The following is a 12,402-nucleotide window of genomic DNA, read 5'->3' on the forward strand; positions in this document are numbered from 1 at the left end:
AGGGTAACAGTATGGAGGGTAACAGTATGGAGGGTAACAGTATGGAGGGTAACAGCATGGAGGGTAACATCATGGAGGGTAACAGTAGGGAGGGTTACAGTAGGGAGGGTAACAGTATGGAGGGTAACAGTATGGAGGGTAACAGAATGGAGGGTAACAGTAGGGAGGGTAACAGTATGGAGGGTAATATCATGGAGGGTAACAGTAGGGAGGGTAATATCATGGAGGGTAACAGTATGGAGGGTAACAGTATGGAGGGTAACAGTATGGAGGGTAATATCATGGAGGGTAACAGTAGGGAGGGTAACAGTATGGAGGGTAACAGCATGGAGGGTAATATCATGGAGGGTAACAGTAGGGAGGGTAACAGTAGGGAGGGTAACAGAATTGAGGGTAACAGCATGGAGGGTAACAGCATGGAGGGTAACAGTAGGGAGGGTAACAGAATGGAGGGTAACAGCATGGAGGGTAACAGCATGGAGGGTAACAGTAGGGAGGGTAACAGTAGGGAGGGTAACAGTAGGGAGGGTAACAGCATGGAGGGTAACAGTATGGAGGGTAACAGCATGGAGGGTAACAGAATGGAGGGTAACAGCATGGAGGGTAACAGCATGGAGGGTAACAGTATGGAGGGTAACAGTAGGGAGGGTAACAGTATGGAGGGTAATATCATGGAGGGTAACAGTATGGAGGGTAACAGCAATGAGGGTAATATTATGGAGGGTAACAGCATGGAGGGTAACAGTATGGAGGGTAACAGCATGGAGGGTAACAGTAGGGAGGGTAACAGTAGGGAGGGTAACAGTAGGGAGGGTAACAGTATGGAGGGTAACAGCATGGAGGGTAACAGCATGGAGGGTAACAGTAGGGAGGGTAACAGAATGGAGGGTAACAGTATGGAGGGTAACAGTAGGGAGGGTAACAGTAGGGAGGGTAACAGCATGGAGGGTAACAGTAGGGAGGGTAACAGTAGGGAGGGTAACAGTAGGGAGGGTAGTAGTAACATCAGAGGTACCTTTGTTACAGTAGTCAATATTCAAAGATTTGGATGGTTCATGTATAGATCCAGATCGTTTGATATTGATCAGCCATATGATTGATATTGATCAGCCATGATTGATATCAATCAGTTCTATTATCGATAAGTCATGTGATTGATATTGATAAGTCATGTGATTGATATTGAACAGTTATATAATTGATATTAATCAGTCATATGATTGATATTGATTAGTCATGTGACTGATATTGATAAGTCATATGATTGATATTGATAAGTCATGTGACTGATATTGATAAGTCATATGATTGATATTGATAAGTCATGTGACTGATATTGATAAGTCATGTGATTGATATTGAACAGTTATATAATTGATATTGATAAGTCATGTGATTGATATTGATAAGTCATGATTGAATGACAGGAAGTAGCAAAAGGAAACAGTCACATTGTGTTTTTTCAGCTATTTTCCCTCCTAAAACAGTGTGTCCCTGTGTGTGTGTGTGTGTGTGTGTGTGTGTGTGTGTGTGTGTGTGTGTGTGTGTGTGTGTGTGTGTGTGTGTGTGTGTGTGTGTGTGTGTGTGTGTGTGTGTGGTGATTACCTGACTGGCCAGTTTCTCATATTCCTGCATGAGGTTCTCATTCTCCTGGTTGACCCCCAGAACCTTACAGATACGGTTAGCTGCTGTCTCTGCCTGTAGAGACACACAGCAACAGGTCACGTTACTGTCCGATCATTTGGCTAATTATCTGGAAACCGTCTGGACAGTGTTTAATGCTAATGTGATCTAGCATCCTAAAATAACGTGATAACAACTAAGATTTTTTTTAAATCCTAGTTTTATTGGTTATATTGTTTGGATAAAATATTTTTATGTTTCAGACAGGAACGAAAAAAGATTCATGTTAAAATATTCAATAGTAATTCATTAATGTAAGAACCCAGTTACAGTGGGGGTGGTAGTATTTGGTAATGTGGTAATTCAAGCATGGCAAACAGGGAACTTCAATAATAATCACTCTGCAGTCCAAAACCACACACACACACACACACACACACACACACACACACACACACACACACACACACACACACACACACACACACACACACACACACACACACACCACACCACACACACACCACACACACACACACACACACACACACACACAACACAAACGGTCTCTCTACCTGCTCTGCTCCAGCAAACGCATGGTAGAAGCAGGACACATAGGTCATGATCGCTCTCTCATCGGGCTTGGGGGTGTTGATGATGTCTGGAGGGGGGAGGGGGGGGGTGGGGAGGGGAGAGGGGGAGAGGGGGGGAGGGGGGGGGGGAGTGGGGAGGAGGGGGAGTGGGGAGGGGAGGGGGAAGAGGGGGGAGGGGGGGGGGAGGGGAGAGGGGGGAGGTAGATGAGGGAGAAAAGAACAGAAAAGAGAGCTCTGAGATGGGTATCACTGATGTTTACAGGTCAAGAGTATCAAATCAAACTGAGGACTGGTCAGGTTCAGTGGGTAAAACAAAGGAGAGCCTTGTGCATTAAGGGAGAGAGAGAGAGAGAGCGGAAGCAGTGATTATATAAGCCATCCAGAGAGAGAGAGAGAGAGAGAGAAGGGAGGGCGAGAGAGAGAGAGAGAGAGAGAGAGAGAGAGAGAGAGAGAGAGAGAGAGAGAGAGAAAGAGAGAGAGAGAGAGAGAGAGAGAGAGAGAGATGGGAGGGCAAGAGAGTGGAAGCAGTGCTATATTGGGCTCTCAAGTGGTGCAGCGGTCTAAGGCACTGCATCTCAGTGCTAGAGGTGTCACTACAGCCCTTGGTTCGATTCCAGGCTGTATCACAAGTGTCGTTCGGGTTAGGGTTTGGGTTTGGCCGGGGTAGGCCGTCATTGTAAATAAGAATTTGTTCTGAACTGACTTGCCTAGTTAAATAAAGGTTCAATAAAATGTTCAATATATAAGCCATCCAGAGAGAGAGAGAGAAGGGAGGATGAGAAAGTGGAAGCAGTGATATGAGAGAGAGAGAGAGAGAGAGAGAGAGAAGAACCAGAGAGTAAACTAAGGGACAACAAAAGGCTGATGGAACACAAGCAAAGTATGAGGGTACAGGCTGAAGGCAGGGGATTGAAAAGAGGTACTGTAGATTCTCCAAAAGAGTCTAATTTTTTATTTATTTTTTAAAGAAGAAAAAAAGCTGGAGAAAATTGAGAAAAATACCAGTAAATAATTGTGTCACCTTCAGAGCCAAAGCAAAGATATGATAGAAACAGAACATACAGGCCTTAATGGCCCTGTCATCAGGTCTAGAGGTGTTACATACACGACATGGATCAGAGTCGGCGTTCCAATTCATCCCAAAGGTGTTCGACAAAGTTGGAAGCACAGAATTGTCTAGAATGTCATTGTATGCTGTAGCGTTAAAATTTCCCTTCAATGGAACTAATGGGCCCGAACCATGAACAACAGCCCCAGACCATTATTCCTCCTCCACCAAACTTTACAGTTGGCACTATGAATTCTCCTGAAATCCGCCAAACCCAGATTAGTCCGTCGGCACATTAGACTGCACATTCCTAGATTATTAAAGGGCTAGATGGGCTATTATTAAAGGGGAATTACACAAGAAAATCAAAATTTGATAGTTTTCTTCCAGACCTCAAATTTTATTTTTATTCAGATGTGATTTAAGCATTACCATGGACTCAAAACATCCGATTTCATTGTTTCTCTACGAATCGTTGTAATTTTGAGAGTGAAAAACAAAAATAATCTAAAACCAGGAAAAATGTACCCAGGAAAACACAATTTGGGAAAATATAAAACATAATTTTGTGGGGGAAAAAAATCACAGATTTTACAGGGCCTCCTTTAGAGATGTTTATGAACCATTATTTTACCAGGTATATTGACAGAAAACACAGCTCACTACTTTCTCTTGTTCACTAATGACCTGGGGAAGAGTTTCCTGGTGATACTAGAAAAGGTTGGAGATCCCTGATCTAAAAACATTTACCTTCCGCGTCCAACATCTTGGGGATGTCCAGGTGTTTCTCTGCCACTTCAAAGGCCAGGTTCAGATTACCCAGAGGGTCGTCCTGTAGAGAAGAGATAGTAGAAGACGTCATAACTAGACATGTAAACACACTGTATAACAAACATATTCATCCATACTGTATTAAACTCACCATCAATCATACTAATACCATGCAACACAATATAGGCTAGTAAATGTAACAGTTTCAACGTTCAAAATGGCAACTCCAGGGGACATACAATGACTTAGTCTAATATCCCAGATGGTATCAACCAGGTGTTCTAATATCCCAGATGGTATCAACCAGGTGTTCTAATATCCCAGATGGTACCAACCAGGTGTTCTAATATCCCAGATGGTATCAACCAGGTGTTCTAATATCCCAGATGGTATCAACCAGGTGTTCTAATATCCCAGATGGTACCAACCAGGTGTTCTAATATCCCAGATGGTACCAACCAGGTGTTTTAATATCCCAGATGGTATCAACCAGGTGTTCTAATATCCCAGATGGTACCAACCAGGTGTTTCTAATATCCCAGATGGTACCAACCAGGTGTTCTAATATCCCAGATGGTACCCAACCAGGTGTTCTAATATCCCAGATGGTACCAACCAGGTGTTTCTAATATCCCAGATGGTACCAAACAAGGTGTTCTAATATCCCAGAATGGTACCAACCAGGTGTTCTAATATCCCAGATGGTGACCAACCAGGTGTTCTAATATACCAGGTGGTATCACCAGGTGTTCTAATATCCCAGATGGTATCAACCAGGTGTTCTAATATCCCAGATGGTACCACCCAGGTGTTCTAATATCCCCAGATGGTACAACCAGGTGTTCTAATATCCCAGATGGTATCAACCAGGTGTTCTAATATCCCCAGATGGTTCAACCAGGTGTTCTAATATCCCAGATGGTATCAACCAGGTGTTTCTAAGATCCAGAATGGTACCACCAGTGTTCTAATATCCCCCAGATGGTACCAACCAGGTGTTCTACATATCCCAATTGGTATCAACCAGGTGTTCTAATATCCCAGATGGTAATCAACCAGGGTGTTCTAATATCCCAGATGGTACCAACCAGGTGTTCTAATATCCCAGATGGTATCAACCGAGTGTTCTAATATCCCAGATGGTATCAACCAGGTGTGCTAATATCCCCAGATTGGTATCAACCAGGTGTTCTAATATCCCAGATGGTAACCAACCAGGTGTTCTAATATCCCAGATGGTATCCAACCAGGTGTTCTAATATCCCAGATGGTACCAACCAGGTGTTCTAATATCCCAGATGGTACCAACCAGGTGTTCTAATATCCAGATGGTATCAACCAGGTGTTCTAATATCCCAGATGGTATCAACCAGGTGTTTCTAATATCCCAGATGGTACCAACCAGGTGTTCTAATATCCCCAGATGGTACCAACCAGGTGTTCTAATATCCCAGATGTACAACCAGGTGTTCTAATACCCAGATGGTACCAACCAGGTGTTCTAATATCCCAGATGGTATCACAACCAGGTGATCTATATCCCAGATGGTATCAACCAGGTGTTCTAATATCCCAGATGGTATCAACCAGGTGTTTCTATATCCCCAGATGGTACAACCAGGTGTGTTCTAATATCCCAGAAGTGGTACCAACCAGGTGTTCTAATATCCCAGATGGTACCAACCAGGTGTTCTAATATCCCAGATGGTATCAACCAGGTGTTCTAATATCCCAGATGGTATCAACCAGGTGTTCTAATATCCCAGATGGTACCAACCAGGTGTTCTTATCCCAGATGGTACCAACCAGGTGTTCTAATATCCCAGATGGTACCAACCAGGTGTTCTAATATCCCAGATGGTACAAACCAGGTGTTCTAATATCCCAGATGGTATCAACCAGGTGTTCTAATATCCCAGATGGTATCAACCAGGTGTTCTAATATATCCCAGAATGGTACCAACCAGTACCAACCAGGGGTTCTAATATCCCAGATGGTAACCAACCAGGTGTTCTAATATCCCCAGATGGTATCAACCAGGTGTTCTAATATCCCAGATGGTATCACCAGGTGTTCTAATATCCCAGATGGTATCAAACCAGGTGTTCTAATATCCCAGATGGTACAACCAGGTGTTCTAATATCCCAGATGGGGATACCAACCAGGTGTTCTAATATCCCAGATGGTATCAACCAGGTGTTCTAATATCCCAGATGGTAATCAACCAGTGTTCTAATATCCCGATGGTATCAACCAGGTGTTTCTAATATCCCCAGATGGTACCAACCAGGTGTTCTAATATCCCAGATGGTATCACCAGGTGTTCTAATATCCCAGATGGTATCAACCAGGTGTTCGAATATCCCAGATGTACAACCAGGTGGTTCTAATATCCCAGATGGTACCAACCAGGTGTTCTATATCCCAGATGGTATCCAACCAGGTGTTCTAATATCCCAGATGGTATCAACAGTGTTCTATAAGATCCCAGATGGTATCAACCAGGTGTTCTAATATCCCAGATGGTATCAACCAGGTGTTCTAATTATCCCAGATGGTATCAACCAGGTGTTCTAATATCCCAGATGGTATCAACCAGGTGTTCTAAATATCCCAGATGGTATCAACCAGGTGTTCTAATATCCCAGATTGGTACCAACCAGGTGTTCTAATATCCCAGATGGTATCAACCAGGTGTTCTACATATCCCCAGATGGTACCAACCAGGTGTTCTAATATCCCAGATGGTATCAAACCAGGTGTTCTAATATCCCAGATGGTACCAACCAGGTGTTCTAATATCCCAGATGGTACCAACCAGGTGTTCTAATATCCCAGATGGTACCAACCAGGTGTTCTAATATCCCAGATGGTATCAACCAGGTGTTCTAATATCCCAGATGGTACCAACCAGGTGTTCTAATATCCCAGATGGTACCAACCAGGGTTCTAATATCCCAGATGGTACCAACCAGGTGTTCTAATATCCCAGATGGTACCAACCAGGTGTTCTAATATCCCAGATGGTACCAACCAGGTGTTCTAATATCCAGATGGTACCATACCAGGTGTTCTAATATCCCAGATGGTACCAACCAGGTGTTCTAATATCCCAGATGGTATCAACCAGGTGTTCTAATATCCCAGATGGTATCAACCAGGTGTTCTAATATCCCAGATGGTACCAACCAGGTGTTCTAATATCCCAGATGGTATACACCAGGTGTTCTAATATCCCAGATGGTATCAACCAGGTGTTCTAATATCCCAGATGGTACCAACCAGGTGTTCTAATATCCCAGATGGTATCAACCAGGTGTTCTAATATCCCAGATGGTATCAACCAGGTGTTCTAATATCCCAGATGGTATCAACCAGGTGTTCTAATATCCCAGATGGTACCAACCAGGTGTTCTAATATCCCAGATGGTACCAACCAGGTGTTCTAATATCCCAGATGGTACCAACCAGGTGTTCTAATATCCCAGATGGTATCAACCAGGTGTTCTAATATCCCAGATGGTACCAACCAGGTGTTCTAATATCCCAGATGGTATCAACCAGGTGTTCTAATATCCCAGATGGTATCAACCAGGTGTTCTAATATCCCAGATGGTACCAACCAGGTGTTCTAATATCCCAGATGGTACCAACCAGGTGTTCTAATATCCCAGATGGTATCAACCAGGTGTTCTAATATCCCAGATGGTACCAACCAGGTGTTCTAATATCCCAGATGGTACCAACCAGGTGTTCTAAATTCCCAGATGGTATCAACCAGGTGTTCTATATCCCAGATGGTACCAACCAGGTGTTCTAATATCCCAGATGGTACCAACCAGGTGTCTAATATCCCAGATGGTACCAACCAGGTGTTCTAGTACCCCAGATGTACCAACCAGGTGTTCTAAATCCAGATGGTATCAACCAGGTGTTCTAATATCCCCAGATGGTATCAACCAGGTGTTCTAATACTCCCAGATGGTACCAACCAGGTGTTCTAATATCCCCAGATGGTATCAACCAGGTGTTCTAATATCCCAGATGGTATCAACCAGGTGTTCTAATATCCCAGATGGTATCAACCAGGTGTTCTAATATCCAGATGGTATCAACCAGGTTGTTCTAATATCCCAGATGGTTATCAACCAGGTGTTCTAATATCCCAGATGGTACCAAACCAGGTGTTCTAATATCCCAGATGGTACCAACCAGGTGTTCTAATATCCCCAGATGGTATCCAACCAGGTGTTCTAATATCCCCAGATGGTATCAACAGGTGTTCTAATATCCCAGATGGTACCAACCAGGTGTTCTAATATCCCAGATGGTATCAACCAGGTGTTCAATATCCCAGATGGTATCCACCAGGTGTTCTAATATCCCAGATGGTATCAACCAGGTGTTCTAATATCCCAGATGGTATCAACCAGGTGTTTCTAATATCCCAGATGGTATCAACCAGGTGTTCTAATATCCCAGATGGTACAACCAGGTGTTTAATATCCCAGATGGTATCCAACCAGGTGTTCTAATATCCCAGATGGTATCCAACCAGGTGTTCTAATATCCCAGATGGTACAACCAGGTGTTCTAATATCCCAGATGGTACCAACAGGTGTTCTAATATCCCAGATGGTACAACCAGGTGTTCTAAGGTGTTCTAATATCCCCAGATGGTACAAACAGGTGTTCTATATCCCAGATGGTATCAACCAGGTGTTCTAATATCCCAGATGGTACAACCAGGTGTTCTAATATCCCAGGATGGTATCAACAGGTGTTCTAATATCCCAGATGGTATCAACCAGGTGTTCTAATATCCCAGATGGTACCAACCAGGTGTTCTAATTCCCCGATGGTACCAACCAGGTGTTCTAATATCCCAGATGGTACCAACCAGGTGTTCTAATTATCCCAGATGGTATCAACCAGGTGTTCTAATATCCCAGATGGTACCAACCAGGTGTTCTAATATCCCAGATGGTACCAACCAGGTGTTCTAATATCCCCAGATGGTACCAACCAGGTGTTCTAATATCCCCAGATGGTACCAACCAGGTGTTCTAATATCCCAGATGGTACCAACCAGGTGTTCTATCCCCAGATGGTACCAACCAGGTGTTCTAATATCCCAGATGGTATCAACCAGGTGTTCTAATATCCCAGATGGTACCAACCAGGTGTTCTAATATCCCAGATGGTACCAACCAGGTGTCTAATATCCCAGATGGTACCAACCAGGTGTTCTAATATCCCCAGATGGTATCAACCAGGTGTTCTAATATCCCCAGATGGTACCAACCAGGTGTTCTATATCCCAGATGGTATCAACCAGGTGTTCTAATATCCCAGATGGTACCAACCAGGTGTTCTAATATCCTATATCCCAGATGGTACCAACCAGTGTTGTTCTAATATCCCAGATGGTATCAACCAGGTGTTCTAATATCACAGATGGTACCACACCAGGGTTCTAATATCCCAGATGGTACAACCAGGTGTTCTAATATCCCAGATGGTATCAACCAGGTGTTCTAATATCCCAGATGGTACCAACCAGGTGTTCTAATATCCCAGATGGTATCAACCAGGTGTTCTAATATCCCAGATGGTATCAACCAGGTGTTCTAATATCCCAGATGGTAATCAACCAGGTGTTCTAATATCCCAGATGGTATCAACCAGGTGTTCTAATATCCCCAGATGGTATCAACAGGTGTTCTAATATCCCAGATGGTATCAACCAGGTGTTCTAATATCCCAGATGGTACCAACCAGGTGTTCTAATATCCCAGATGGTATCAACCCAGGTGTTCTAATATCCCAGATGGTATCAACCAGGTGTTCTAATATCCCAGATGGTATCAACCAGGTGTTCTAATATCCCAGATGGTATCAACCAGGTGTTCTAATATCCCAGATGGTACCAACCAGGTGTTCTAATATCCCAGATGGTACCAACCAGGTGTTCTAATATCACCGATGGTACCACCAGTGTTCTAATATCCCAGATGGTATCAACGCAGGTGTTCTAAATATCCCAGATGGTACCAAACCAGGTGTTTCAACCAGGTGTTCTAATATCCCAGATGGTGACCAACCAGGTGTGCTAAGATCCCAGATGGTATCAACCAGGTGTTCTAATCCCAGATGGTATCAACCAGGTGTTCTAAATCCCAGATGGTATCAACCAGGTGTTCTAATATCCCAGATGGTATCAACCAGGTGTTCTAATAATCCCAGATGGTATCAACCAGGTGTTCTAATATCCCAGATGGTATCACCCAGGTGTTCTAATATCCCAGATGGTACCATACCAGGGTTCTAATATCCCAGATGGTATCAACCAGGTGTTCTAATATCCCAGATGGTATCCAACCAGGTGTTCTAATATCCCAGATGGTATCAACCAGGTGTTCTAATATCCCAGATGGTACCAACCAGGTGTTCTATATCCCAGATGGTATCAACAGGTGTTCTAATATCCCAGATGGTACCACCAGGTGTTCTAATATCCCAGATGGTACCAACCAGGTGTTCTAATATCCCCAGATGGTTACCAACAGGTGTTCTAATATCCCAGATGGTACCAACCAGGTGCTTCTAATATCCCCAGATGGTACCAACCAGGTGTTCTAATTCCCAGATGGTACCAACCAGGTGTTCTAGTATCCCAGATGGTACAACCAGGTGTTCTAATATCCCAGATGGTACCAACCAGGTGTTCTAATATCCAGATGGTACCAAACCAGGTGTTCTAATATCCCCAGATGGTACCAACCAGGTGTTCTAATATCCCCAGATGGTACAAACCAGGTGTTCTATATCCCAGATGGTACCAACCAGGTGTTCTAATATCCCAGATGGTACCAACCAGGTGTTCTAATATCCCCAGATGGTATCAACCAGGTGTTCTAATACCCCCAGATGGTATCAACCAGGTGTTCTAATATCCCAGATGGTACCAACCAGGTGTTCTAATATCCCAGATGGTACCAACCAGGTGTTCTAATATCCCAGATGGTACCAACCAGGTGTTCTAATATCCCAGATGGTACCAACCAGGTGTTCTAATATCCCAGATGGTACCAACCAGGTGTTCTAATATCCCCAGATGGTATCAACCAGGTGTTCTAATATCCCAGATGGTATCAACCAGGTGTTCTAATATCCCAGATGGTACCAACCAGGTGTTTCTAATATCCCAGATGGTATCAACCAGGTGTTCTAATATCCAGATGTACCCCACCAGGTGTTCTAATATCCCAGATGGTACCAACCAGGTGTTCTAATATCCCAGATGGTATCAACCAGGTGTTCTAATATCCCAGATGGTACCAACCAGGTGTTCTAATATCCCAGATGGTATCAACCAGGTGTTCTAATATCCCAGATGGTATCAACCAGGTGTTCTAATATCCCAGATGGTACCAACCAGGTGTTCTAATATCCCAGATGGTATCAACCAGGTGTTCTAATATCCCAGATGGTACCAACCAGGTGTTCTAATATCCCAGATGGTATCAACCAGGTGTTCTAATATCCCCAGATGGTACCAACCAGGTGTTCTAATATCCCAGATGGTACCAACCAGGTGTTCTAATATCCCAGATGGTACCAACCAGGTGTTCTAATATCCCAGATGGTACCAACCAGGTGTTCTAATATCCCCAGATGGTATCAACCAGGTGTTCTAATATCCCAGATGGTATCAACCAGGTGTTCTATCCCCAGATGGTACCAACCAGGTGTTCTAATGTCCCAGATGGTATCAACCAGGTGTTCTAATATCCCCAGATGGTATCAACCAGGTGTTCTAATATCCCAGATGGTACCAACCAGGTGTTCCTTGTGGATTACCAACAGCTACAGATCTACTATCTTAATTTGATCATTCTGTTGTCGCAGAGAATTTCCCGGCGCAGCAGGAAATGCAAACTTGTAGTGTATTCAAGGTTTAACAAAGCTTCTAAAGTTTGTAATTTCCACTTTAAATTGTCAGACTTGATTTGCCCAATGAAATAATGTATCAACCCCTACAAAAATGTCCGTTAATTATAATCCACATAATAATTCCCATTTCCTGTTGCTTTTTCTCCTGGCTCGGTTTCTACAGTCATTATATATCAGTTTATCTAGTTGTTATAGCTCGGTTTCTACAGTCATTATATATCAGTTTATATAGTTGTTATAGCTCGGTTTCTACAGTCATTATATATCAGTTTCTACATTCGTTATAGCTTTAGTATGTTTTAGTATGGGCTAACCCTGTTCTGCTCAGCAGTGTCATGGCTAACCTTGCTCTGGAATGGGCTAACCCTGCTCTGGTATGGGCTAACCCTGCTCTGGTATGGGCTAACCC

The 12,402-nt window shown here is 43.5% G+C and overlaps 1 protein-coding gene across 1 annotated transcript in view; it reads right to left on the reverse strand.

Moving 5' to 3' along the window:
• Positions 1 to 12,402, reverse strand: part of LOC115190131 (alpha-actinin-2) — a 39,682-nt gene that overhangs the window by 2,605 nt on the left and 24,675 nt on the right. Inside the window, exons 7-9 of the mRNA XM_029748625.1 lie at positions 4,015 to 4,096; positions 2,199 to 2,284; positions 1,606 to 1,698 (exon numbers count right to left, since the gene is read on the reverse strand). Of these exons, the coding sequence (XP_029604485.1) occupies positions 1,606 to 1,698; positions 2,199 to 2,284; positions 4,015 to 4,096 (261 nt within the window). The remainder of the gene's footprint in view (positions 1 to 1,605; positions 1,699 to 2,198; positions 2,285 to 4,014; positions 4,097 to 12,402) is intronic.

Source organism: Salmo trutta, unplaced genomic scaffold (genome assembly GCF_901001165.1).
Source record: "Salmo trutta unplaced genomic scaffold, fSalTru1.1, whole genome shotgun sequence".
In the NCBI taxonomy this organism is placed as follows: Eukaryota; Metazoa; Chordata; class Actinopteri; order Salmoniformes; family Salmonidae; genus Salmo; species Salmo trutta.